This window comes from Microdochium trichocladiopsis (assembly GCF_020744255.1).
Source record: "Microdochium trichocladiopsis strain MPI-CAGE-CH-0230 chromosome Unknown B0I36scaffold_7, whole genome shotgun sequence".
NCBI classification, from domain to species: Eukaryota; Fungi; Ascomycota; class Sordariomycetes; order Xylariales; family Microdochiaceae; genus Microdochium; species Microdochium trichocladiopsis.
Window position 1 is genome coordinate 199,818 of NW_025763550.1, and position 26,864 is coordinate 226,681.

The 26,864-nt window shown below is 57.4% G+C and overlaps 9 protein-coding genes across 9 annotated transcripts; 5 read left to right on the top strand and 4 right to left on the bottom strand.

Moving 5' to 3' along the window:
• Positions 1 to 43: 43 nt before the first annotated feature.
• Positions 44 to 2,691, top strand: B0I36DRAFT_326695 (uncharacterized protein). Its single transcript, XM_046154366.1, has 2 exons — positions 44 to 1,775; positions 2,144 to 2,691. Exons 1-2 carry the CDS (start codon positions 329 to 331, stop codon positions 2,248 to 2,250), a joined length of 1,554 nt encoding a protein of 517 aa, XP_046010025.1. The 5' UTR covers positions 44 to 328; the 3' UTR covers positions 2,251 to 2,691.
• A 1,578-nt stretch (positions 2,692 to 4,269) lies between these two features.
• On the top strand, positions 4,270 to 4,694 carry B0I36DRAFT_136547 (uncharacterized protein). Its single transcript, XM_046148297.1, has one exon. It carries the CDS (start codon positions 4,318 to 4,320, stop codon positions 4,582 to 4,584), a length of 267 nt encoding a protein of 88 aa, XP_046010026.1. The 5' UTR covers positions 4,270 to 4,317; the 3' UTR covers positions 4,585 to 4,694.
• Positions 4,695 to 4,803: 109 nt separating this feature from the next.
• B0I36DRAFT_364465 (uncharacterized protein) lies at positions 4,804 to 8,027 on the top strand (the record flags this gene model as incomplete). Its single annotated transcript, XM_046158966.1, has 2 exons — positions 4,804 to 5,043; positions 5,439 to 8,027. 2 exons carry the CDS (start codon positions 4,804 to 4,806, stop codon positions 8,025 to 8,027), a joined length of 2,829 nt encoding a protein of 942 aa, XP_046010027.1.
• Positions 8,028 to 8,342: 315 nt separating this feature from the next.
• B0I36DRAFT_364466 (cytochrome P450 3A17) lies at positions 8,343 to 10,149 on the bottom strand (the record flags this gene model as incomplete). The annotated part of the gene is made up of 3 exons (XM_046158967.1): positions 8,343 to 8,684; positions 8,816 to 9,994; positions 10,069 to 10,149. The coding sequence occupies 3 exons, from the start codon at positions 10,147 to 10,149 to the stop codon at positions 8,343 to 8,345; spliced, it is 1,602 nt and encodes a 533-aa protein (XP_046010028.1).
• A 2,410-nt stretch (positions 10,150 to 12,559) lies between these two features.
• B0I36DRAFT_412642 (major facilitator superfamily domain-containing protein) lies at positions 12,560 to 14,740 on the top strand (the record flags this gene model as incomplete). Its single annotated transcript, XM_046161975.1, has 7 exons — positions 12,560 to 12,579; positions 12,717 to 12,786; positions 12,845 to 12,918; positions 12,995 to 13,176; positions 13,247 to 13,386; positions 13,453 to 14,235; positions 14,303 to 14,740. 7 exons carry the CDS (start codon positions 12,560 to 12,562, stop codon positions 14,444 to 14,446), a joined length of 1,413 nt encoding a protein of 470 aa, XP_046010029.1. The 3' UTR covers positions 14,447 to 14,740.
• A 27-nt stretch (positions 14,741 to 14,767) lies between these two features.
• On the bottom strand, positions 14,768 to 17,589 carry B0I36DRAFT_247443 (uncharacterized protein; the record flags this gene model as incomplete). Its single annotated transcript, XM_046150309.1, has 4 exons — positions 14,768 to 16,169; positions 16,206 to 16,835; positions 16,983 to 17,394; positions 17,490 to 17,589. Coding segments are annotated over 4 exons (2,544 nt in total), but the record flags the coding sequence as incomplete, so codon positions are not given.
• A 2,940-nt stretch (positions 17,590 to 20,529) lies between these two features.
• On the bottom strand, positions 20,530 to 21,953 carry B0I36DRAFT_350796 (uncharacterized protein; the record flags this gene model as incomplete). The annotated part of the gene is made up of 5 exons (XM_046156946.1): positions 20,530 to 20,618; positions 20,847 to 21,004; positions 21,095 to 21,226; positions 21,378 to 21,510; positions 21,839 to 21,953. The coding sequence occupies 5 exons, from the start codon at positions 21,951 to 21,953 to the stop codon at positions 20,530 to 20,532; spliced, it is 627 nt and encodes a 208-aa protein (XP_046010031.1).
• Positions 21,954 to 23,194: 1,241 nt separating this feature from the next.
• Positions 23,195 to 25,678, top strand: B0I36DRAFT_136568 (poly polymerase catalytic domain-containing protein). Its single transcript, XM_046148298.1, has 2 exons — positions 23,195 to 23,964; positions 24,030 to 25,678. Exons 1-2 carry the CDS (start codon positions 23,380 to 23,382, stop codon positions 25,566 to 25,568), a joined length of 2,124 nt encoding a protein of 707 aa, XP_046010032.1. The 5' UTR covers positions 23,195 to 23,379; the 3' UTR covers positions 25,569 to 25,678.
• A 498-nt stretch (positions 25,679 to 26,176) lies between these two features.
• Positions 26,177 to 26,743, bottom strand: B0I36DRAFT_364470 (uncharacterized protein; the record flags this gene model as incomplete). The annotated part of the gene is made up of 1 exon (XM_046158968.1): positions 26,177 to 26,743. One exon carries the CDS (start codon positions 26,741 to 26,743, stop codon positions 26,177 to 26,179), a length of 567 nt encoding a protein of 188 aa, XP_046010033.1.
• Positions 26,744 to 26,864: the final 121 nt, after the last annotated feature.

Genomic DNA, 26,864 nt, shown 5'->3' on the forward strand with positions numbered 1-26,864 from the left:
GCCGGAACTCGGCGGCGGGTCGAGGACAACCAACCCTTCTCTTCAATGCGTCGCCCGTCACTGCTCCGTCCTGCAACTCATCAGAGAATGGCGACGACGAGCTCAACACAACACGACGACATTCAGTTGCCCATCCCTGGCAGGCCTGCTACGTAGAGGCGTCGAGCGACCAACGCCAACGCTTCGGCGGCCACAGTCCAGGACGCTATTCCGATTTCCAACGAGGCCTGGTACGGAAAGTCGGCGCAGCGTACGGCTACACCAAACATCACCTGGAGCGATCAAGTGAACAATTGCTTGACTGAGCTCACCTCCACCTCCCGTCGCCATGGCCGCACCGCTCAAGCCCGCCGCAGACGCCTCCGACCACGAGTCCGCCGGCTCCTCCCACGGGCAGCTGTCGGCTCCGGACAAGACAGCGGCACGCCCGGGCTTCTTCCAGCGAAGAAGAAACGTCGTCATCGTCAGTGTCGTCGCCGCCTTGCTTGTCCTCGGCCTCGTCTTGGGCCTTGCCTTGGGCCTCACTCTCGGCCGCCGCAACAGCAACAACAACGGCGACGGCAGCGAGTCCTCGTCCTCTCCCGGGCCGACCGTCGTCCGCGGCGCATACCCGGACCCGCACCCCATCGCCGGCACCATCCCCAACAACGCAAACTACACCACCCTCGACCCGACCCTCATCCGCCGGGCCTCGGACGGCACCTACTTCCTCTACACCACCGGCGGCTACTCGGGCTATGTCTGGTCCGCCCCAGCCCTGTCCGGACCCTGGACAAAGTCCGCCGCGCCTATGGTCTCCCCGGGAACCCAGGCCGGCGCCCCCGACGTCCACCAGTTCAACGCCACCACCTACATCATGTTCCACAACAGCCACAAGTACAACTACTCGGCCGAGGCCGGCGTCGCCAACCCCCAGGCCCAGCTCAACTGGCACGACGCCAGCATCATCGCCCGCACCTCGGACAGCCTCGAGCCCGGGTCCTGGAGGGAGGTGGGCAGGCTCGACATTGACTGGGCCATGCGGTACAACATCCTCGACCCGTCACTCTTGCGGGTCCCAGCCGGCCGAGGGGCCCCGGAGGACAAGGCAAAGGCGATGCTCACGTTCGGATCGTACCAGACGGGGCTGTACCAGATCCCCCTGGACCCAGAGTTTCCTGTCAGGCTAGCCCACGGCAGCAGCAACAGCAACAATAACAACAACAACGCCTACGCAATGAGCCAGCTTGTCCACCTCGAGCATAACCAGACCAACAAGATCGACACGACCGAGGCGGCATACATGTACTACCGCTCCTTCGATAACGCCACCACCGCCGCCGCTTCCACCTCTGCGTCCTCAGTATCCGGATCGGCATCAGGGGCGCAGACCGCAGCAACAGGAGGCTGGTACTACCTCTTCTTCTCGGCCGGCAAATGCTGTCCCCAGGCGACCACCCCTGGCCATCCGCACCCAGTCCACAACAACCACACTACCACTGGAAACGACAACAACAACAACGAAAACGACGGCCAGACCACCTACACCGTCTCCGGCGGCGCCACGACCTACGCCAACACGACCATCTCGTGGTTCCCCTACGATGAGGCGTACCGGGTCATGGTGTGCCGCTCGCGCACGCCCTCTGGCGAGTACTTTGACCGCGAGGGCAGGAGCTGCCTGACCGACAGCGGGGGCACGCTGGTCCTGGCTAGCCACGACGGGGTGTTTGCGCCGGGCGGGCAGGGGGTGTGGGATGATCCGGTCGAGGGGACCGTGTTGTATTACCACTATGGTGAGTTGCTTGGGGCCCTTCTTTTTCTTCTTCTTTTTTCTTTTCTTTTCTGCATCCCTTTCTTGCTGCTTATGCTGTCCTTTGTGATGCTGGCTGTCCCCGTCTGTGTGCGGTCTGCGTGCGGTCTGCGTGCGGTCTGCGTGCGGTGTGTGGTGTGTTTGTGTTTTCCGTCCGCTTCATATTATCCGTGTGGACGGCAATGAGTGACATGCGATGGCACTTCTTACCCGGCCCGGTACCACCCAACCAGCGCGCTCAGCCTCCACCCAGCACAACCCAGCACAAGCAAAGCGATCCACTACTACTCCGGCCTGTGAGATCCGATACGCTAACACCTTCTCCTCCTCTTCGTCCTTATCTGCGAACAGTGGCCTACGATATTGCCGTCAACAAGCCCGACGAAAACAACAAGGGCTACAAGTTTGGCTGGAACAAGGTCGACTTCAGCGACGAGGGGTGGCCCAGAGTCATATAGCCGCGGCAGCGGCGGCGGCCAGATCAGCGTGGCAACAGCGATGGCGTCCAGGTTCTAAATGAACGGGTTCTGTCCAGATCATAAGTCTCTCTGGGCTTTCTCCGGCACTGGCCTCCTTCCTTCCCTCCCACCCTTTCTTCTCTTTTCTTTAATCCTCTCGGTACATATTTGCCTACCTGTTTTTCTCGTTGATGTAGACCACGCGCATTTCCTTCGTCAAGCGCGCGCGTGGCTGTCCCCGGCGCAAATTGTTTTCCCAGAGCTGGCCACATCCAGCGCCTGGCGATGTCTAGATTACTTCTTTTGTGCTTGTGGCCTAGAACTTTTGAATCTTGCGCATTTTTTAGGAGTTTTGATAGCACATAGACTTTTCGTCTTCTGATCATCATCTTCTTTCTTGCCGCAAACTCTTCCGGGGGGCCAGAGTAGAAACATCTGTGCTGTTTGAGCAGCCTTACATGTCCGAATGCCTTGCGTTACATGGTGAACATGAGTCGTGCAACCGTGGAGGACAGCCCACAGGCGCGGGTCCATGGACAGGGGCATACGCTTGCGCTTACGCACAGAGAGAGAGAGAGACGAAGACACGATGGCTGGCTGTTCTAGCTGTTATGGTTGAGGTATTTTTTCTGTGCCATCCTGTGCTTTACTACGCCTCCCTCGGCCGATCCGATGACAGATACATCAATAGAACTCGGCTGGGTGGTTGCATCTCAAGTCCAAGGTCCCAAGTCCCCAGTCGGCTCCCCACCTCCGTTGCGCCGGAATTTTCCGTCCGTTGTGCTTCGGAGAAATTGCCGTCATTAGCAGGACTTCCCCACCCGCAAACAGACGCTGCCAAGCCCGGCCGATGATGGGACTTTGTCAGGTCATGCACCTGGTACCCATGCCATGCCATGGGCAATCATGACCCGCTGGCATTCTTTGCAAGCGGCATATTCCGCCTTTGCTGTTGACCGGTCGGGGTGGGGTCCACGCCGGACTCCCCACGATGGAGTGTTGGCTCCGGGTCGCCAATGACTTGGCGGAGATTTTTCCGGGTGCATCTGCATCAGCTGTTGGTCCTTGCTTTGACGACGTATATCATCGACCAAAACACCACGAGAACTTCCCGCACCGGGGCAGGAGGGTGACAAATGCTGTCACGACGATCAAAAAGCTTAATGGTCGTCGAGTACTCAAGCTGCCCTCAACTAAGGTCCCTTCCGTCCGTGACTAAGCGGCACAAGATGGCCGAGCAGACCACCGAATCGTAACTCGTCCATTGAAGCGGGGGACTGGGCCGTCCTTGGCTGCGCTACAAATCCTCAACATGCAGTCGACACATATCCGCTGCTGGGCGGCCAACCACAGTGTCTCCATGCAGCATAAGGCTCGGATTCCGGATCGTGTGTGGATTGTGGCTGACAGAGGTAGATACAAACCATAAAGGAGAGACGGTCAGCAAGACGCGCGCAGAGAACGCTGCGGTCGAGGAATCCGCCTTTAGGTGGACGAATGAAGGACGATAGAGATGGCCAGGACAGGGGTGTGATGCAGTGTGTGAACCAACAATTCGATACCCATGTTGCGCCGCGCCGAGTTTGCCTTGCCTGGGTGCTTGGTGCTCTCAGACTCTGAACATCCAGTTCTGCTGTGCACCTGTTGGCATTTAAGCTCGACTATATCGCCCGTCTCTCGTCCAAACTGGACGGGCACTCCGCTCGGCTTCATCGTCCCTAGCCGGAACTTGGAGCGAGATCTAGGGCTGAGGAAATCGGACCGTGGGCATTGAAGCTGGGGTGTGCGGCGGGCCGAAGGGGCCAAGTAGGCTCTAGCGCCAGGGAGGCACGTCAAACGTCGCCACAAGGCACGAGGCCCACCTACTTTTGGTGTGGTGTGAAGGAGCATTAGTAGTTCAGTAGATGCTACGTCGAAGGATTTGTTATTGAGCCGTGCTGTGGCTAGATCATAACTCGTCCGCCACCGCCGCGAAAACATCCCGTTCCGAAGCAGCTTCGTGTTGCCCAGCATCGGAAGAGATTCCCAGAGCCACCAGAGAAGATCGACACCTCGGCCCAAGGCCGCATGCTGGCGACGTCAGGGACTCTTAGGGCAGGCTGCGCGGGGTGCTTGGTAAGCTCCACTGCCGGTGCGAGGCAATCCAGGTCGGCGGGCAGCAAGCAGGAGGATAGCAAGCATCTGAGGTTCAGGAAGCGGTGGCTGGTTGGCTCGGGTGCCTTTCCGCGACTGCGAAGCACCCCGCAAACAACGGGCCTGCCTCTCCCATTGTTCTTTCTCCCGGCCAGGCCGCCCAGTCGTCGCCATGTCTCGACTCGTAGAGGGGGCTTTTAATGTTGGCGTTCCGCTGCCGCGGGCGGCAAGCCAGGCCTGCCAAAGCTCGATCTACGCCGGGCTCCTGTCGCCCTGTCTTTAGCACCTCTCCTCCATCCCTCAACCATCTGCGCAGCCATCAACACTTCTTGCTCGTGACACGCACCCTTCGTGTAGAAGGCCGACCAGCGGCGTGCTGGTGTCTCGATCCTGGGCCCATTGCCAGCTACCAGCAGCATCATGGCTGACCACAACCGCAGTGGCGGCCATTTCTTGCATCAACCGCCGTCCCCTGAGCGGCTTGCCCCGGCTCAGCAGCTGCCGTCGCTGGCACCGCGCCAGCTCGAGGACGCTGGCGGTGCTGGGCCGTCACAGGCTGGCATTGTTCCCGGCCCGGGCGCTGCCACGAGCAAGCCGTTGTTCGGGCGGCGACGCAAGGTTGTTGCTGCGTGTGACACGTGCCGGAACCGCAAGGCGAAGGTGAGTCTCTATGGATTGAGGCGAGTCGCGTGATATCCCAGGAGATGTGTCTAGGGGAGAGGGAGTAAGAGAGAGAGAGAGAGGCAGAGGGAGATCCGGCTCGTCAAGTGTGTCGAATGGTGTCTGTGAGCAGACGGGCAGGAGCGTCAATGCGGCACAGGGCAATCAATCGTGTGAACCTTGAATGGCTCTGGGTGCCTCGGTCGCGCCTTCCACGTTGTCGCTCTTCCCACTTCTCCTCCTCCTCCTCCACCCTCCTTATCCTCCCTCTCATCTCTCTCCTTCCACATCATACGGCACCCCTGCCTCAACATCGACCTCCATCACCACAATGGCCACAGCCTCGCCCGAGGGTGGCCTTCGAAGGCTCTCGCTGACTCATTGCTCGCCCGCAGTGTGACGGCACGCGCCCGCGCTGCAACACGTGCATCACCAACGGCCGCGAGTGCAGGTTCTTCACCCAGCCCGACGAGTCGCGGCAGGCCGCCACGCGCCGCCACCAGGCCAACTCGCAGGAGCAGCTCCAGCAGCTCAAGGCCTCCCACGACGCCCTCCAGGACCTCGTCTACTCCCTCGTCGCCCAGCACGATGCCGCAGAGATCCACCGCATCCTCAGCCAGGTCCGCCGTGGCTCCCACCCGGCCTTCGTCCCCAGTTCCGTGTCTGCTCAACCTGGCCAGAGTCAAGGTCATGGCCTAGCTGGAGGGGGTGTACTAGGAAACCAGCATGAACAACGCTTTCGCGAGATCTTGACGGCCAGCACATCGGCAGCTACAGCAGCACCAGACCTCCATCCGCCATCCGTGTCTCCTTCCGCTGCCACCACCACCAACTCACACCGGCGGACGTCCTCTGCGTCGTCCAAGCGCAAGCGCAACGAAACCACCACCTTGTACGAGGAGCTGTTCGAGCTTCTCGTCAGCACAACCCACGATGACGCTCTGAGCATCGTGCAACGCCTGCGCCGCACCGGCGACGTCTCGGCCGTTCTCGGGCAAGCCAAGGAGGCCGACCTCCTGCTCCAGCTCAGCCTCATCCCCGAAACCCGCCGCCGCTACGACCTCCCCACCCGTAACGACATGCCCGAATTCCTCCTCACTGTCGACAACCCATATCTCGAGTCCCTGATCCACGAGACGCAGTTCAAACTCGGTTCGACAACTTCCCCCATGCCTGCGCTTACCCAGGCCGCGGCAAACCACGCAGCACCGGGCAGTACCATTGTTCACTACGTCACGCCTTTTGGCAGTGCACAGCTCCACGAGCCGATTATCAATGAGCTACGCCCCTCGCAGTGGACCTCGGTTCTCAGTGATGATGTGGTCCTCAGGCGCCTGTTGCGTTCCTATTTCCTCTACGACTACCAAAACTACCCGGCCTTCCACAAGGACCTCTTCTTGCAGGACATGAAGCATGGCCGTCGGCGTTTCTGCTCGCCTCTGCTCGTCAATGCCGTCCTTGCTGCTGGGGCTCACGCTGATGCTGGTATCCCCAACAGCGACAAGTTCTGGCTTCCGCAGGGGCTCGGCTACCGCTTCCTCGCCGAAGCCAAGCGGCTCTGGGAGATGGAGGACTATGGTAAAAGCAGGCTGACCACGGTCCAGGCTGCCATCATCCTCAACGCAATCTCTCTATCCGATGCCACCGACAAGATCGGTAAGGCCTTCATGCTCCAAGCCGTCGCCATGGCGGACGAGATGAAGCTCCTCACCACCAGAGACGAGGATATTCCCAAGCAAAGCATGCGCAAGGCCCGAGCTTTCACAGCCTGGTGTCTGTTTGGCTGGGATGTCATACAGAGCTACTTCTTCTTCAAGCGGCCTATGTTCCCGGGCCCACCTCTCTGTGAGCTGCCGGGCGCGGACGACACGGCTTGGTATGGGGATCTATGGCTATGGTACCCGGGCGAGCATGAGCGACTTGTGCCCTCTCATGCCGGTGCCGTGCTGAAAGCATCCATGGGCTTGCGCGTGATCCAGCATGCGATAGCTTGTGCATTCTTTGAGCGGCCGGAGGGCAGCCCGGCCCCCTCCGGGAGGCAGATTGAACAATTCCAGCATCAACTCTACCGGTGGTTTGATGCCCTCCCAGAAAGCATCAGTCCCAAGAACACTGTCCTTCCAATGCATCTGCGCCTGCACATGGAGTATTACACTGGCATGATCACACTCGCGAGAGTTCAGCCTGCCCCTACAGAAGTAGGTTCTTCCGACGAGCAAGCAGATCCAAGCTCGCTGCCGACACCGCCTCGCAGTGTCATGCAGGACCCCATGGCACAGGCACTTGCCCGCCTGGAGACCCTTGTGCGGATCTATCACATCCGGCACGGCATCGACTTCTATGATTCATCAATGACTTACTACTTTGCATTTCTCGGGACATTCATCATTCAAGCTCTAGGCGCCTACTACGAGGCCATGGCGTCTGCAGACCCTCTCCCACCAGCGGCGAAGCAGGTTCTGCCCACACCAGTGCGCTTGGAAGCGTATCGTTCCGCGCTCATCATGTGTGCCAAGGGCCTCCACGAGCAGGGCAAGTCCACATACGTTTGCCAAGTCACGTACTACATCTTGAGGGGATCAATGGCCCCGAGGGAGCGTGACATGGTGCTCGCGCATGTCAAGGAGCACTCGGCAGCGACGACGCCTGGCGAAGTCACCCCACTGATGGGATCGGGCAGCGACATTGACGATGACGAGGACAACGAGCACAACGACGACGAGCGTGGTGCCGGGGTGGAAATTGGCAGCACGAGGAGCGAGTCGGGTAGTTCGAAGCAAAGGAGGGCTCCACAGCGACACGAGGAGGAGGATAGCATGGAGATGCGCATCTACAAGTACAATCAGTCACACTTCCCGATGCCCATCATCTCAATTACCGAAGATCCACGCGATGCCACGCTCGTGGAGCTGGCGGGGAGGTACAGGCGCATGTCCCTTGACGGGAGCAGCAGCAAGAGCACCGAGGACGGGCATTCCGAGTAGTTTGCACACATGCGCTGTCGTGGGCGTACACCCAAGGGCGTATACATTTCAGAATCACTGATGATTATTTGAAAACCATGTTAACTCACGTTGCATGTGACCGAGACGGGGGACATAGAGATTTTCTATCACTGTTTGCCTTTCCATCCTACTCCGTGCTCGCGATTTCATACCACAGCTATCATGAATGATGAGTCCAAATCTGAACATTCCACTTCATTCTCTTTATGAGCTAACACAAGGGAATGATCTCACACGGGCTGAATCCAGACGTGTTTCAAGGGCACCCGCACCAGTCCAGCTACGACGCCAACATCAACCTCTATGCGCGAGTCTCACCTGCAGCGGGCCCTTCATCCACGCGCCACACACGCGCTGGTCCTCCATCCAGCGCCCCTGCCCGGGCGGCAGCTCCCAGTCGAAGCGCAGCGCGAGGCGGGCGGCAAAGATGCGCATCTCGGCCACGGCGAGGTTCTTGCCTATGCAGTCGCGCGGGCCGAAGCTGAAGGGCTTGAAGACGGCGCGGTTGTCCCCGGCGTACTTTGGGTCGTGGAGCGGGTGTGTCGCGGGCAGCCAGCGCTCCGGGCGGAAGGAGTCTGGGTCGGTGAAGTGGTTCTCGTTGCGGAAGGTGACGTACTGGGGGACGAAGATTCGTGTCTGGGTTCTTGTCGTTAGCTTTCGACCGGTAAAAGTGTTGCATGGGTGGAGCGATGCGATATGGAGAGGAAGGCGAGGGGGGATTTTGGTGCTATCGCAAGTCAAGTCTGTATTCACTCAGCAAGACTTACTCCCTTTGGCACGAATCTGCCCTCAATCTCTGCCCCGGGGGACACTCGTGGAGGAGTCACCACCGCGGGCGGATAGAGCCGCATCGTCTCCTCGAGGCAGGCAGACAGGTACGGCAGCCGCGCCGAGCTCTTGATGTCGACCTCGGCCTCGGAGGCAAAGGCGCCGCGGACTTCCTCCTGGAGGCGCCGCATGGCGTCCGGGTGCTGCGCCAGGAGGAAGAAGAAGCCCGACAGCGCGGTCGCGGTGGTGTCGCTGCCCGCAGTGACTAGCAGGGGCGCCACGACGAGCTGCTCTGCCCGTGTCATGCCCTGTTGCTGCTGCTGCTGCTGCTCCTGATGATGCTGGTGCTGGTGCTCCGCCTCTGCCTTTGCCTCTTTGCCATTGTTCTGGAGAGTCTTACGGGACACATAGCTCATCAGGTCCCTCCGGCCCGGTGTCTCGCCACGGTCGATGCGCGCTTGGGCCTTGCTCCTGGACATGACCTGGATCTTCCTGATCTGTCGAAAGAACTTGGTCCCGACCATGAGCGGCAGCACGGGTAGGAAGAACGGGTGGAACTGGATAAAGTGGACGAGGCTGAAGCCGTAGAAGCTGTCCACAATGGCGCGCACCCACGGGTGGTACTCGCTGCGGCCCAGGCTACCGAACGACTCGCCAAACGCGAGGTCGCCGATGACGTCAAAAGTCATAAAGTTGAGCCAGTCGACGACATTGACGTGCTCGCCGGCGTCTGCGGACCGCGAGAACTTTTCCATCACGAGGTCGACGTACTTGAGCACGAAACCTTGCTGCTCGGCGAGCGCGGCGTCGCTGCACGCGTGCGCGAGGTGGCGCCGCTGCCGCCGGTGGGCGGCCTGGGGCGCCATGAGGACGCTGATGTCGTTCTCGGGGCCAAAGTAGCCGGCCACCTTGCCGAACTCGGGCTGCCCGGCGCGCCGGTGGCCGTAGACCTGTGGCCACGCCACGCCGCCGTCGACGGAGAGCGTGTCGGGCCCGATGCGGACTACGGGCCCGTACCGTTGGTGCAGCTCACGCAGCCGGGGCTGGAACGTGCCCCGGACATGGACCTGCCAGTCCTGCGGCACGTCGGTGATGGCGTATCTCTTGGGACCGGGAAAAGCCGAGAGAGGATGGAACCAGACGCGGTAGATGGCCGTGGCCGTGATGGCTGCTGCGGACTGTGCAGCTGTTACTATACTGTTGAGAGTTGTGAAGCTGGACCCCCCTGACTGCCTGCATCGGGTAGACTCACAACTAGGGCCAGGATTGTCAACCCGGACGGATGGGCCAGAGCTGTAAGAGCAGCCCGGAAAGGTTCTCGGAAGGCATCCATGGCGCTGACTGCGAGTTGTTGGTAGTGGACAAACCGACTAACCTACTGATCCTGCACACCCGTTCAAGCTGGTCGATTCCAGCACAACGTTGTCACGCGCGAAAACCGAAAATCTCAGCGGGTATAGACGTGGCAATCTTAGCAGATATACAGACGGCAGACCATGGTCAGGCCTCACTCTGGCAGCGCCAAGATCTCACATATTCAGAAAGCATTTGTGGCGTCAGCCATGCATCCCTCGACATGGCCGTACATTATCGCCAATGAGATTCAAGCTTGGTGATCCTCCCGCTTATTTCTATGCACTACGATCGGTGGTGCACATGATGACCAACTCACCCCCAAATAGCCGCAACGTAGCGTTCGGCTCCACTTCCACTTCAGGGGCCATCAACTTCAACTTTTCGGACGCCCCGAAGCTGAGGTGCGACAACGTTAACACTTTCGGGCGGAGATCCTGATTGAAAAGTGTTGGGAGCTGCACTGAAACTGGCACCTCACGGTCGGTGGCTGTTTATGTCCCAAGTCGTCATCAGCCGTCCGTACCAACCGTCTTTCCAGCCGCATGGCACGCATGTCTCGGAACGTTTGGTCCACTGCTTCCACTCTTCCTTTTCCTTTGTCTTTGACGAAGACAATCTTTTGAGTACTGCGGCATACGACGACTTGACAAAGGCCCGAGCTGATCCTGCCAGATTGCCGCGCGGCTGAAACAATTCATTTCTCAGCCTCACAGTCACGCCACGACGCCGACCATCCCACTCCATGTGATCCCGGGAAGGAAGTGTTGAACATACACTCAGTGCCCCTTGGCACATAATACACACAGGTCAATTTTTGGAAACCGTTGTGTGACCCAACCGCGATGCGTGATTTGACCATGATGGTTTGGATTGGTGACTCAATGCATACACGCCACATCGGAAAGATATCTGCAATCGACCTAGCGTAGATCGGAGCCGCCTTGAACAACATATCAGTCACCGAAACCAACTTCAGAAGCAGATTGCCGGCTTGTCCATTTCAGCAGTGTTCTTGACATTTTGCCTTGGGCTGGACCTATTGAAGGCCAAACCTAAAACTTTGCCAGCTTTAAGAGTATGGTCGGGTCAATTGTTAACATATGTGGCCAGCATTGCGTAGCTATGCTTCTTATCTTGAATTCCTGGATTACACAGTATTGACAGGTCTGGGCGGAATATATGGTTGCTGATTATTATTAATAGCTCGCACGAGTCCTGGTGGAGAACTGATCTATATTCAAGTTCTCTTCCTCCCAACCTTCGAGTTCCCGCTTTCTTCTGGAAGAGGGGGGGGGGGGTTGATAAGGAGAAACTTCTCAATCTGGATGTGAGCAGGTCAACCCATGATGCGCATTCTGTTTCGTCTTTGTCCCTGGCAGTAGAAGGCTCATCTCGTTGACTGCCATCATGTCCCTGTTGAGGTGTCTGTGCGACCCTCGACTGCGTACGATGGACAATTCAACCATAAGTTCGCATGCGACGGTACTCCACAATGGGATGCCACAGGTGCGAAAGCCGCGAATGGTGGCACGAGATGAGTGGATGGACTGGCCGGGTGCCCAGTCACAATCACGAAGCTGGAACATCAGGCCTGCCACATGCTTCACACATCTCTAGCTGCGAGGGGCCGATTTCGCGAACCTTGAGCCCGGAAACGGAGCGGCACTCGGGCCGGACCCGGGGGCCGATCCAGGACGAGGCCTATCAGCGGACCGAACTTGCCGGCATTATCAACGAGAAGCCGCTGGAATCCACTATCCCAGATGAGAGATGGTCCCGATAACGCCGGCGCATGGGGGTTTGCATCAGTTCTGGCTATGAACACAAATGATCCGACCAGCGAGTCGAGAACAGCACATCAGAAAGCCCCAGGGTTTCTTTCTTTGTTTCTGCATTCGGACGTGGTCAAGTGGCCTTCCTATCGCTGTACCCCTCAAGAAGCGCAGGCTGAGTGGAGAAGCATCAGGGCCCTCTGGTGGGTTCTCGAGGCCGCCTATAGGTCGATAAGTGGCAGAGGCCAGTCCCGCCTGGCCCTTGATGATTATGCACGACCAGTCGGCAAAGCATACCAGTCTGGCCCGGCGAATACAAGAGCTCGCCGCACACACCACGTAGGAATTCGACCGCTCATTTAGATTGGAGCATTGTTTCGTCCTCGCTTGCCACAGCCATATGAGAGCGCCAGCACAACCACACATCCTACCCGCTAAAGGTTTCGTTGGCAATGTCATCCACACGAGAGCCTAGTGTGGCGGAGGAGCGCTCGTTCCTTACAAGGCTTAGAGGTCGGTTCGAAGAGGACTTGAATTGCACATTTGCCTCGATCATGAGCTCACGATGACAATAGTGCTCATTTTCGGCGAGCTTGCATCTACAAAAGAAGAGAGATGGCTTATTCAGAAGCTTGGTTAGTGACCTTCCATGCCCGACGCTCTCTGGGTTGTCCCCTCGAGCTGACCATACCATAATGTACAGATTTCTTCATCCTAGTGAGTGTTCTTGACAGGCCCGAGGAAGCAACAGAAACAAAGCGTGCTGACCAAGCTTCAAGACCTACTGCTGTCTGAGTTTCTTCTTCAATTACCTTGACCGTCAAGCATTTGCAAACGCCTACGTGAGTCCTGTGTGTTCCAGTAATTTGGGGTCTACTGTTAACGGAAGCCGCATAATAGGTTGCTGGCCTCCAAGAAGCCGTGAACCTACAGGGCACCGACTACAATGTGCTGCTAGCCATGACCACTGCCGGGTGAGTCGAATCACTGCAACCGATGAAAGTGCTGAAAAATTCCATATCACACTTCTGCTAATCACGAGCAACACAGTTATGTCCTTGGCCAGATTCCGCACGGCATAGTCATCCAAGTCGTGGCGCCACGAATCTGGTTCCCTTCCATGGTTGTTGTCTGGGCTATCTTGACCATGGTCAGTGCCGCCGCCAAATCCTACGTCCAGCTATGCGTGATCCGCTTCTTCCTCGGCCTAGTCGAGGCCTCGACATATTGTGGTAAGTGCAAGCAGGGATGTTGTCATGATGCGTGATCTTTTGGACTCTGCTGATCAGTCACTGCGATCAGGCGCCATCTACTGCATTGGTTGCTGGTATAAGCCTCGCGAAATCGCCAAGAGAACGGCCCTTTTCACGGCTTCTGGACAAGCCGGATCCATGTTTGCGGGCTTGATGATGACCGCCATCTACAAGGGCATGAATGGCCTTGTAAGTCATCACGAGCATCCCCTTGTGGTCTCTCGTGTTCAATGCTAATGCGCCCGTGCAACAAAGGCTGGACTCGCAGGCTGGCAGTGGGTGTTCATCATCGATGGCATCATCACACTGCCCATCGCCATCATGGGATTCCTCTACTTTCCCGACCTCCCCGAGAAGACCAAAGCCCCATGGCTCACCTCTGCTGAAAAGCAGCTCGCTCTCGAACGATTGCCTCCAAAGCGCGAGGACGGCCACAACATCAACCCATGGTCTCTGGCAAAGCGCACTTTCACCATGCCAGCCCTCTACATCCTCGTACCCTTCGCCATCGTCTGCTCGGTTCTCGAAGCTTATAGCGTACAGAACCTGTACCTGCTTTGGCTGAAATTCCAATCCAGCCTTGGATTCTTCACACAGGCTCAAGTCAACACTTACCCATTAGGTATCCAGGCGGTGGGCATTGTATCCAATCTCCTGGGCGCTGTCTACATTGACGCCACTGGTCGCCGTGTCCCCATGGGTGTCGTGGCAGTCACGCTACAGCTCGTGGCGACGATCCTGCTCATCATTCCCAACATGCCATGGGCCGCGACCATGTTCGCCTACTACCTGGCCGGCTCGGCATACATGGTGAACTCGCTGCTTTTCGGCTGGGCAAATGTCATTTGCCAGCGCGGCGGCGACGACGCCCTCCGCAGCATCATCCTCACTTCAATGAATGCCTTTTCGCAGATCCCCTACACGTTCTGGGGCATCCTGCTGTTCCCGGCAAACAAGGTGCCTTACTGGCGTGACGGCTACATCAGCATGTTTGTGGTCATGGCTATCATGCTTGGCCTTCTCTGGGTCGTGCTTTGGGTAAGTGTGACCTGTACTCTGCCACTTACTTGACTCCATACTGACAAATATTTACTACCGCCTGCAGCTTGACCGGCGCACTGCAAAGGAGCATCCAGATGCAGCGGCTTATGACACGGCCGAGGTTGTGGTCGCTGTTGGCGGCGAGAAGCCCCAGTACATCAAGTCCATGCCCAAGGTGGAATTCCAAAGGGAGAACAGCGCCGTTTAGTCACACAGCGAAGCAGCTTGTGATGCACATGATATTGCTATAGCTAAATGTCTGGATACAAACCCGAACTTGGTGCCTGAATAGTACGACAGTCACGTATGTCGTTCCAAGAGCCCCGGCGACTTTTCCAGGACCTGAGGAGAACCGAGTGCAGCACAGGAAGGAAAAGCGGCACTGACCCCGTTATTGAATAAGAATAGAAAAAGGGAGGAATTAAGAAAGAAAGCAAGAAGCAAACACCAAAAGGATTAGAGCATCTTTCAAGATAGGACCGTTTCAGAATAGAGACTGAGGAAATAGCCTACTCCTGCCACCGGCGAATTACTTTCGGAGGAGAGACAAGACCGCCGACAATATCTGGTCCTTCGTCTCTTGACTCAAGTTCGTGAGGTCGGGAAGCTTCTGCTCAGTGCCTGCCGCCGCCGGAGCCGCCGCATGTTCGGGCTTCTTCGCTGCCGGCTCGGTCTGCTTCTCCGCTGCTGATGAAGAAGAAGAAGACGACGAGGGCGGCAGCGGCACGACAACGTCATCGTACTTGCGCAGACCCGATGCGGGCTTGGGCGCTGCCTTGACAGGCGCAGAGCTCGGGGTGTCAGGCCTTATTCCATGCGCAGGCTGTCCCGTTGCAGATCCGCCCTGCGAAGAGGCAGACTCGACATCGGGATCCTCCAGGAATATGTCCTCGAGCTTTGCCTCCTTGAAAGTGAGCGACTCATCCTTGCCCGTAAGCTGCATCATGTACCCCAGTATCTGCGGCCCCGGGATCCTGACCACCACCCCGCTCTCCGTGGCGACAGTACTGGAACTGCTGCTGTCATTCGAGGATCTGGAGGCGTTGCTATGCGAGAAGCATAAGAAACCTCCCGAGCTCTCGGACTGCTGGTCAAAGTGCTTCTTGAGATCGCGGCTGTTCATGGACGAGGACGTAACCTTGATGGTGCAGTCCTTGACGAGGATGTATCCGACCGGGAACGCGGCGAGGTAGCCCTTGGGCTTGTCCGCGGCGTTGGCGCGGATCACCTCGGTGGCCTTGTCCGGGGTCGTGTGGCCCTCGGCCCAGGTCGACCACGAGACGTAGTTGTCGTCCTTGGCACCACGCATAAAAGCTTTGCTCATCTCGAGGAACGAAGGGTCGAACCAGCCCGACCGGTCGACGGTCACATAGGTGACGCGCATGGAGACGTCGACACTCAGGCTCTGGACCGACGACTGGGCTTCGTTCTGGGCCGAGGATGAGGCCGAGCTGCTCGAGTAGGAGCCGATCCAGAAGTTGCAGCGTGAGGAGGACACGGACGAGGACGACATGCTCGAAGTATCGCTGAAGGTGTCCTTGGCGGAACTCGAGATGTGTATCTCGGACCAGCGGGAGCCGCCGTTGCCGGCTGGCATCTTGCCAGCCTGATCCATGGTCTGCGTCGCGGCGCCGTCAGTTGCTGAGGCCGAGTGGGAGCTGTAGGAGCGCTGCGAGATGGTGTAGCTCTCCTGCAATTCTGCCAGCTCGCGCCTGGCCGTTGTGAGTTGTCGCTGGATACCTTCGATCATGGTGCGTGTATCGCCCGCCACAGCCAGGGAGTACTCGCTCATCTGCTGGGTGAGGGCGCGGGACGCCACATTCACGGCCACATTGGCCTGGGCCACAGCATCCATCTGGGAGCCGATATCCTGCAGAGCCTGCTCGTTGATTCCAGGGAGACCAAGCAGCCCTGCTTTGGTTGTGTCCGAGCTGTCCCTGCCGAGAATCGCGATAACTCCCTGCGACGCCATCTGGGCCACGGCACCACCAGGCGTCGCAGCCGCCACTGCCTGGACGGCGAGCTTGACGGCCGAGATGGTGGACTCGGTGTACTTGCTGGACAGGGCCGTCATGGCCTGCTCGTGTCTGCCTGCAGCCTCCTCCACTGCCTGTTTGGCCTTTTCAGGGTCGCCCTTGTTGAAGCTGCGTAGGTTGGCAATCTGGGACTCGAGATTGTCAATCAGCTGAGCCTTGGCCTGCACGGCCGCCTTGATGAGTTCCGGGTCCTGCGACAGATCCTCCCGCGTGAAGCCCGTGTCGAGCGCCTCGAACCAGTCCGCTGGCAGCATGGCGACAGGGTAGACCTTGGATGCCGAGTATAGCGACGAGAGAGCCGACTCGCGCAGTGAATCCTTGGCGTCCTGAAGCGACTCGGCGACAGACTTGATGTCGAGATGGCCCATGTAGCCGCGGACCGTGTGGCTGTGTCCGCGGACCACGGCGTCGGTGTACTTTGACGCCAGCTTGGCCTCCTCGAGCGCCGTGATATGCGCGAGCTGTCGCGTCACATTCTCCAGCGCCTTCGAGTCGGCGCCCAGCTTCTCTGTAGCTTGCCGGATCATGGTGTCCCGTTCCAGCTCCCAGGCCTTGCGCTCGCTCAGGTACGTCTGCATGAGCGAGTCGGCAAACTCGATGCGTGTCATGCCCCTGGGGTAATTCATGCGGTTGCTCTTGACCCCCTCAATGGCCTGCAGAGCCATCTCCTTGGCCGCTTCCTGGTCAGAGATCGGTGCTGACGCCGACGGCCCGACCGTGATGGTCATGCCTGTGGCCTGGGAAAGCTCCTTGGCAGTCTCTTCGGTGATACCCGGGATGGCGAGCCGCGTGTCGACAGTGAACGCCGCATTTCCGGCCTTTGTCTCCTTGAGGAGCCACTGCCGCATCTTCTCGCGCTGCCTGCGGACCTCGACACTTTCAAAGGTCGGGATGAGGCCGTTGAGGGCCTTGCTGTAGTTGCCCGACAACGTCTGGCCGTTGGGGCCGCCGACGATGGGTGCGACGGGGTACAGGGCGTCGGTGAGTGCAAACTCAGCCTCGTTGACGGTGACGGGCTTGTTGAAGCGTGAGAAGTAGCCGTCGAGGGCGTACGCATAGCTCTGCTTATCCAGGAAGCGCGTGGGGAACTGCAGAGCAAAGTATTGCCCGCCACCGGGACCTAGATTGTTGACGCAACGGGGGTTCGTGTTAGTCAATAGTGGCTTTTTGGGAGCTTTGTCTCTTGTGAGGAGGATTTGAGCCTTTGAGACTTACAGTACAGTTCAGACAGCTTCTTGTAGAGCAGTTGGACGAAGGAGCCGTCTCCTGCTGCCGCTTCGACAGTATGTTGAGGCCTTGCGGGTGGCCCGGTCGGAGGAGGGTCCGTCACGGCATGCGCTGGCCCGCCTTTGTCAGAAACGAAGTCAACATTCAACTTGCGCTTCTTCGTTGGATTCGGGTCCTTGAGGTCCGGTGTGACCACCAACTGGCTGGCAGCGAACTTGCGCCACTCTCTGAGGTTAAAGACCTCGTCCTGTTGTTTCTGGTTCAGTGCGGCCAGATAGGCCTCACGGGCCCTCTGCCACTGGCCTGCACGGAGAGGCACCGAGATCTCCTTCAGGGTCTTGTCGGTGAGTAACTGAAGTGCCGTCAAGTACTGCTCGACCAGAGTGCTGGCAGGAACCTGTGTAGATGGCCTAAGCGTGAAGACATCCTGTCCGGGGGTCGCGCTCACTAGATTCGTGGTGCCGGGGTACAGAAGGGCAATGTTGGCCTCGTCGTAAAGGGACAAACCAAGAGCAATGTTGACAAAAGAGACAGCCGGTCCTTCCAACCCCTCGACGTTGGCCGGCTGAAGACCCTTTTCCTCGAGGATCTTCAGTGCCTGGCTGCGGAGGCCTTGCCCGATGCAGTCCATGACAGATCCGGCATCATACCGCGTCGCATACAGCTTCTTGGCTGTCCACTCAGCCTGGCGGTTCTTGGTCGTCACGTTTTCGTTGAACCTGTGCATGTAATAGCCATACAAGCCGCATTCCTCGTGATCCAGGCCAAGCCAATGGCCAAGTTCGTGGATGACGCTGCGCTGGTTCAACTTGTCCCCATGCACATTACCAAACCATTTGGATTCGTATGCTTTGGCATCCTTTTCTTCTCTGAAGATACCCTTGTACACGATGTCGGGATCCCGGGTGTCGCGGTCATTTGGGCCTTTTCGCAATGCAACGTAGATGTTCCCCGGCAGCATATTCGTAATGCTGCGCTCGACTGAATGCTCGGGCTGCCACTGCGTTGCGTTGTTGTACTGGACGACCAGATCCGGACGAGCGTCTTTTGCCACAGGAGCGAAGACCACGCCGGCGAATTTCGACCAGGTCGCGATGGCGTTGTCAAAGAGCGCTTTCTGGTATGCAGTGGGCACCGTGCCTTCTGTCCCTACAGGCGCCACTCTGAGATGGTACGTTATCTCTTGAGGCTTCGTCACTTTGTCTGCAGGCAGCGGCCACAGGTAATCTGCATCCGTCACGGTATGCGCCGGCTGTTGGCCGGGACTAGAAGGCGCGGTGGCCTTGGGCTCTGCTTTGCCACAGAGATCCTGGCCGTCTTGCACCTGTGCCGTCACGAGACCCTGGGTTTCCGTTCTGATGATGCTGTGTGCTGGCCCGCCAGTGCTGGGCGGCTCCACGGTCCTCTCAGGGTCCGTGGTGTCGCCATCAGCAGCCTTCCGCCTGGCTCGGCTCCAGTCCTCGATAATGTTGCGGATGTTTGTTGGGGATATCTCGCCGTTGAATTCACCACGGTCCAGTTCGATGCGTTCAAGCACCTGCTTCTTGATGTCTGGAGGAGTGCCCATCACCTCCAGAGCTCTCTCGAAACTCCAACCCTGCTTGACCGCTTCACTGCCCAACTTGGCTCGGGGGTACTGGAGGATCACGTAGGCCTTGTCGAGGTCGGAGAGCTTTTCGTTGTAAGGCACATCCTTGTCCAGGCCGGTCAGCTCTTTGGGCATGGGGTAGTGCATGATGGAGCTCGTGTCCACCTGGGAGAAGTTTGACACGTCCGACATCTTGTAGACGTCGACGACCTGCGACATGATCTGCTCGTCCGACCATTTCTGGGTCCTGCGATAGAGCCTCAGGGCGGCGTCTATGTCCATGACGGCGTATTTCCCGTGAGCTGGGGACTGATGTTCGTGAAGCAAACCAAGGACATGACCAAACTCGTGCAGGATGACGGCCGTCTCAGTGGCAGTAGGGTAACGCTCCCATGGATCGAGCCAGGCCAGGTTCATGGTGGCTTCATCTTTCGAAACGGTGTCGTTCTGGCGTCCGACATAGGACCAGCTTCCATCGGAGGGATCGAAGCGGATGCGGACCTTGCTCTTCTCGCGTGAGTCTGCCTTGACAAAGACCACATTTGCATACCATGTCCACTCGTCGATCGCGCTGGCCACCTTGTCGTGCTGCTCCTTTGTGCCGTCCAAGAACCAGTAGCTGATGATTTGAGGCGTGCCGTTCCAGAGGTTGTCCTGGCTAGTAAAGACCGCGGGGACCTTCCCTGGTCCAAGGGAGTAGTCAAAAAACAGGCCAGCATGGGCGACCTGGCCCGGGGGAGGCTTGCTGGTTGACTGGACGAGGACGTCCTTGCAGCATTTTTTGAACCACGCCGTGCTTGCGGTCGATTCTTCGGTGTTTCTCTGGTCGCCCAATGCGTCAGGCTGGGAAGCTGGAGGCCTCTGAGCCATGTTGTCGAATGTAGCAGGTAGCGCGAAAAGATCGCAGTTGATAGGTCTAGGAGGAGGTGAAGGTGAAGGATGGGGAGATGTCATAATGGTCTGGACCTCCTTTTCACATCGATTGCTTCGTGCCTCGAACAGCCTTTTTATATTTCGCGAGACACCAGCCGTTTCCACAGTCTGTTCGCGGAGCAACCGCTCCCCTTTCACCTACGATGGTGGCCTCGCAGAGCGGCTCGTTCTCAGATCCATATTTCTCTGATGTCATGGACCTCTGGACCGTGCCGTCGAAGCCTCGATCAGTTCGGCCATCGATTCCTAGACGGGGCGATTGACTCTAGTCTTGGGGCCGCTCTGAGACCAGCTGAAATTTGCAGCCATTTTTTATCTAGAAGTCTCAGTCTGTGGCTTGCTGAGCGTCACGGGAAGGGCAACGATCGCTGCGCGCTCTGATTTCTTCCTCTGAACATGCTGTATGCCTCCCAATTGGGGTATCAGCTGCCCTATAGATTGCCAAACGGGCGTCTAGCCCAGGTCCTTCCGCCGGTCTAGGACCAGCTGAAAGCTGTTTCGGAAGGATCAGTATTTGTCTGTGGCTTGCTGACTGGCCGGGGCAGGGGACGACCCCTGCGTGCACCAAGTGCCAACCTCCAATATGCCGGATGCCTCTAATCTGGGGTATCAGCTGACCTAGTCTAGACTGCTCAGCCCTACAGGGTCACAGCGCGTTGTTCTCGATTTGATGCAGATTTCCGCAGCAGAAGAACGCAGCGACTAGCTGAGACTATACGTGCCTGCTGAGCATGCCGGCTGAGCCCGGCCAGCCAGCCACCATCCACGGGGTCGCCTGCAACGACAGATTGCGACCTGCCTGGTTTGGCTATGTTCGATCCCACCCAGAACTTGGTAGAGAGTAACCAGTGCTGGAACAGCGTCTGGGAACTCCGGACTGGCAGGGGTTGACACAAATCGTTTGCTGGGTGGCAAATCGCTGAGCGGTTTCTCCGCACCAGGATCGCACCACGAGTCATCTTCGCCCGTTGGTCGAAACCCCCTGCAGAGACTATGCGCGGTGCATAGTATGTTCTTTGAGCACCGAAGACTAATTGGATGCCTTCTCTCCGCCCATCGTCCTCGAACGTACCCAACACTATCATTACTCACTAAGCTCCGTCCTTGCGGTCTCAAGTCCCTCATCCAGCCCGAGAACGTGTGCTCCATGCTCGATATACCTTTGAGCACATGGGCTCGAATCTCGGTGCTGACGAAAAGGATTCTATCAACGATACCCACTGAATATGATATCCCTCCAGCATCAACTACACAGCCGCGGCTACTGATTCGAGCTTGAGATGTCGCCGAGGCTCGACTAGACGTAGGGCTCGAGACCTCAAGTGGCTGGTGATGCAAGTTGTTCCCGACCTTACAACGTTTCAATAATGGCTACGCTCAGATCAAATTCGTACGTCGTTTGAACAATCTTCTCGACTCGGGTCCTGCTTGCCGGGTCCTTGACGTAGCCCTGTCCATGGTAAGTTTGCCACACCAACACACTGATCGCTAGCGCTTGTAAGAGACTTGGATTATTGTCGACACTATCTTATCCGGAAGGATTTAAGCTTATTCTTACGAATCAACCTACATTACGGTAGTGGGTCCGCCGTCACGGCACAAGCCGGTGCTAACGATGTACAGGAGGTCAGCATGGCCATGACGAAGCGCTAGTCTTTTTGGGTCGAAGCGATGCTTGACGTCGCTTCTTGAAGGACGTGGAGCTGACCACGTTGATCAAAAATCTCTCGCATGCCCACGTGGTGTGGCGCAGGAACCCGACGTGCATTTGCAATATTGGCCATGATTCATGCACACTCCGTTCATGCTCCCGTACCTGGGTGGTCTTGAATCAAGGCTTGCTGTTTAGAGCTGTTGTGGCTGCTTTGAACTGTTGCGGGATGTTCCGTCCAGGTTAATCTCTTCTTTCGTTCTGTTGCCAAGATTCCCATGGAACTGACGACGTTCAAGGTTGTCCCAGTCTAGGAAGCCTGGTATGGCAGATGCTGGATATGATGTGCTACTGAGCCCGATTTCAAAAGCGATCAGGAGAGAAGCCGATACTAGCACCCACTGGCTAACTTGCCACAGACTCTCGGATTGCGGATGCGATAGAGTGCCAAGTCTAGTCAACAAGAGACGATTTAAAGTGAGCCATTCGTCTTGTTAGGGGCAAGAAAAAGATCGCAGTGGCTGAAAGGTCACAGAGATGTCTTTCGCAGAAAAGAAAAGGGATTATTGCAAAGCTTTCAAGAGCCGCTTCAGCAACTTGATTGTATAACGTTCTGATCTTCCCACACATGATCTCTTGAGTTGTTGATTCTGGGCATGCGACCGCGCCGAGTTCAAGCTGAGAGTGGTTCAGTCTCCCGTTCAGGTACACACAGGGAAGCACACACGCAATGGCCTGCCCCCATCCGTTTTTGTTTTTCAAGGCCTGCCTAGAGTGATCCCAGATGCCAATACTGACTCTCAGCCGGAGGATGCTAGCCAGTCGGTCGTCCATACATCTGCGATGAAGTTGGGTATTCCATTCCTTGAGTCTCAAGGCTTTCCTCTGGTGGACAGTAACTCACAAATAGCCCCTCACCTCCGCGGCCAAGTTTGGAACGTACGCAGTGCTTTATGACACCGTCTTCATGCGCGTCTCCTGCTTGGCCCCACCAAAATTCTCGAAACCGCCGAATGCCTTGCTCATCAATCCTCAATTGCTTTGGATTGGCCTGGGTGCGCTCTGACAAACGCGAGGGAACCGACCGCTAGCGGACAATACACACGCCGTAACCCGGCCTCCAATAAGCCCATCAGGCTGTTCAAGGCATACAAGTGTCAGATCTTGCATCAACGAGCTGCAGGAAGCTCCCCGATTGGTGGGGTGGGAGCTTGCGACGCATGGATACGGTACCCGTCTGACATGCTTTTCACCAGTGTGCTTATTCCAGTTCGATTCTCGTCGGTGACCAGAACGTAATGTTTGCTTCGATGAGGCTCAGCGGAGCCTAATCATAGTCGATGATGCTGTTCTGAGCGCTCTCGGTGGACGGCCAAATTTTCGCAGGGCAACCTATGGTCTGGCCTGGCCTCGTTGTCACAAAGTGGTACGACGAAGACGTGACGTGACGTGGTACGGTTCTGTCCAGAGAGCCCCGCACCCGCACACGGGCCATTTTCCATCACGGCACTCTGCATCAACTTCGCGCCTTGGTGCGACGCGGCCAGAGCCTTACACGATAGTAGTCAGGAGATATCATGTCAGACTACAGGTGCGGCTGAAAATCACAGATGGTTTTCATCCTCGCCAAGCATGGTCAGACGCCGTGATATTCTGAGTCTCATTTCCCATCCTTAAGTCCATCTGGCGTGGACGGTGCTGGCAAGATGATTCCGGAATGGGTGCCAGACGCACCTGGGACGATAAATCCTGCCAAGCTCGTCGTGAGAGCAGCACCTCTGCCCTCGGCGCTGCCAACACCTCCACCAACTCCAGGTATATCCACAAGTTCGACTGTAGGCACTGATGGCTCATGTCCAACAACACCTCATGAGACCGATGTGGGAGACACAAAGCGGTTGGATGCCGTTTCCCGCCATACCGCGCTCTGTCAAGCACGGTTGCCACGGATATCATCAGAGATCGACTCCGGTTCGACGGCATTCAGTGCTCCCCTTTCATCCTGCCGTGATGGGCATGGGCACGACTCACGGCTCGAGTTTGAAGCATTCTGTGGTCGGAAACCATCTAAAGTGCCCGCACGACTGAGTCTACGAAAACAGCGGCTGGCGAGGCACACCGACTACTTCATGTCGCAGATGCTGCACATCAAGAAGCTCTCTCTTCTTGTGGATCCTGCCGCTGGGTCTGAATCGAATGTTGTGGTGGAGAAGTCGACGCACTCAATATGGGACGCGTATTTGCTGCGAGCAGATGTGCCCAGAAATGTGAATCTGTTCAGACGGCAGCAGGTAAGCGATACGCTTCATAGGAAGAGGCTGAGCAATGAAATTGACTCGACTGACAAACAACCAAGATTATCTACAACAAGGTCTTGGAGCGGTACATACTTTTGGTACGAGATGGGTGTGTTGGTCAGCTCGGCCACGTCAGCACGAGCAGTCGCGAGGTCCTGTCCGCGCCCTCACTCAGACCTGTGACGACTCGCTTCAAAGCACTCTTCAAGCTTGCAACGGGCAAAGTCTGGGAGCAGCGCTATTCGGAACAAAAGTTCCGGCGGCGCACTGAGCAGTACGAGTTTGTCGAGCTGGATTACGTTTCCTCGAGACGGGCAAGCCCACCTGAGCTGCCCGATTATACCTGGCTCAACTTGACGATCGTGGACGAGGTCAGAACCATGATGGACCTCATCCTCCACGGGGCGTCCGCGGAGGCATCGAAGCAGTCGCAGGATTCGGAACAGAGGAGGTCATGGTCGTCATATACCGCACCATACCAGGAGCTCAGTCAATATACCATGTTCCTGGGCTTCAGAATACTCAAGCTCATTGGGGATGTCCTGGAGGCCACTGACGGGTCCGTCAAATGGAAAACTATGCAGCGGCTCACATCACGCTACAGAAGCCAAATCCCGCACTGCCGGGGATCGGCACATTACACACCAGTGATATCCAGCTACCAGGCCCTCCTTCTCGAACTGCGGCTGCTTTCGTCATTGTGGCCAGAGCAACAGGAGATATCCCGCGCCTTGAACAGCGTGTGCACTCGCGCGACGATGCACTGGCACACACACGGCGTGCTGGCCCAGCCGCTATATCAGGCGTACAGCTCGCTAAGACATGGCTTTAGACGCCTGACGGATCGGTCTTCGCTCGAGTATCGCGAGCTTTGTCAATATCTGCATGGCTCCAACCACCCAGTGCACCGTACGTATTTCGAGGTCATGGACATATACCGAGTCTTCATCAAGTCGGGGCTACCCAACGCCTACCAAGAATGGATCGACAGCAAGACCCCAACCTCGGACACGAATACAGTATCGACAAGCGGATCCTCACTGAATTCTGATCCTCAAACCAGCTCCAGAGACGCAGAAGACCGTCGACTCCTCTGGCACGGCACCCCGCTCGACTCACTCCTTGGCATCCTGGATCTGGGCTTGCAGATCCGCCGCCGCGGCGCAAGCTTCACGGGCACAATGTTCGGCAATGGTATATATCTCGCTGACTCGTCGAGCAAGTCTGCCGGTTTCTGCAGACATCACGAGAATGCCAATCGGGCATCGATTTCCGGTGGTCAACGGTCTCCTCGGACGGGCGGCGCAGGGCTCTCGCAAAGGACGATGAGTTTCGGTCGCGCTGGGAAGTCGGAGAGCGCAGAGGCTGTGCTGCTACTATGCGAGGCCGACGTGGGAAGGAACAGACTGCTGAGCCAGCATAGCATACCGCAGGGTCACAATGTCGTCGAGGCGACTTATGGGCGGCGGCGCTGTATTCAGGGGCTCGGGCAGAACGGCCCTCCCGCGTGGAAAGGGGTCAGGTGGAACATTGAGTCTGCTCCGTCGGCGAAGCCTGGAGCAGTGCTAATGGTGAGTCGATTGTTTAGCGATGAGTGACGAATCAGTTGCGGGACGCGTGACCCTTGACGAGTGAAGAGGCCATATAAATCGGGTGCGACCAAGTTCTTCGCACTCCATAGCCCCCCTTTCGGGTTTTGCTTTCTTGACTTTGCGAGTACTTTAATCATGGAGCGCAGGTGTTGAGTGATCTGAATCTCCGGCACCCTTAGCTAACAAGATCAATTCTCGGTACAACAGCCAGACACGACTTCACCATATGGTGGGACGTCCTCAGGAGGCGGGTTGCGCTTCAACGAATACGTCATGTACAATCCTTCCCATCTCATCATACGATACGTCTTCCGGCTCAGAATCAGCGGCCCGGGTTACTAGAGTAATACTTTGCCCGGCAGACTCGCCGCACCTCACTGGTGGAGGGTATGGCATCACACAATAAGAACATCTACGGTTGAGCTGAAGAATCAACGTTAAAAAATGTGGGAAGTGCTTCGCCACAGAAGCTGAAAGGCAAGGAAGGGACCGCGACGGGCTGCAATCGAATAGAAGGGTCAAGGAACTGAGCTTTTGCATGGCTTTGCTTCCCGGAGCTAGGTGAAGGCACGATGCGAACGCATCAACGTCCAGCCAAAGGAAAGCATTTCTGCCTACAATATGAGGAAGACACCAACACAGAGAGCTAGAGACAACATCTTTACAATGCTGATGCGCTCATGGTATACACTGGCCGCAGCACCGCCGTGTGTGCTCCCGGAACCGCCGCTGGAGCCTCCTGATCCAGAGGATCCAGAAGACCCCGAGCCGCCGGAAGTGCTGGTCGGCACTGCCGTCGTCGACGTCTTTGTTGCACCTCCAGCAGCAGTTGTGCCCCCAATCACGGTGGTGTCGGCGACGTAGCCCGTTAGCCCGGCGACGCTGGTACTCGGGGGCCCGAACTGGCTCTTGACGCCGCTGTCCAGACAGTTGACGGGGTCCCACTCGCAGTCGCACATGAGGTAAGGGTACGAGGGGTTCGCCCCGATGGCGTCGCAGCGCATGGTGCGGCCCAGGAAGGAGATGTCATAGGCGGGCTTGACGATGGACATGCAGAGGAAGGTGACGCTGTTGTCGACGCAGCCCTGGGCGCTGCAGATCTTCTGGGTGCACGAGCTGGGGCCTGGATGCGCCGTCTGGACGGGGCTGCCGCGGCCGAAGATGTCGATGGCATTGGACATGATGGAAACTTTGGGGGATTTTCGGATGGGGTCTAAGCTGATCGACGAGATCTTACTTTGAATTCAGGTCGTAAGATCTGGACCTGAAGGACCGATACGCCAAGAAAAATGTCAAGAGTGC

Coding starts and splice junctions, on each gene's coding strand:
- B0I36DRAFT_326695 (XM_046154366.1), top strand. CDS start 329: ATGGCCGCACCGCTCAAGCCCGCCGCAGACGCCTCCGACCACGAGTCC. Junction 1,776..2,143: donor CGTGTTGTATTACCACTATG/GTGAGTTGCTTG, acceptor ATCTGCGAACAG/TGGCCTACGATATTGCCGTC.
- B0I36DRAFT_136547 (XM_046148297.1), top strand. CDS start 4,318: ATGCTGGCGACGTCAGGGACTCTTAGGGCAGGCTGCGCGGGGTGCTTG.
- B0I36DRAFT_136568 (XM_046148298.1), top strand. CDS start 23,380: ATGATTCCGGAATGGGTGCCAGACGCACCTGGGACGATAAATCCTGCC. Junction 23,965..24,029: donor ATCTGTTCAGACGGCAGCAG/GTAAGCGATACG, acceptor CAAACAACCAAG/ATTATCTACAACAAGGTCTT.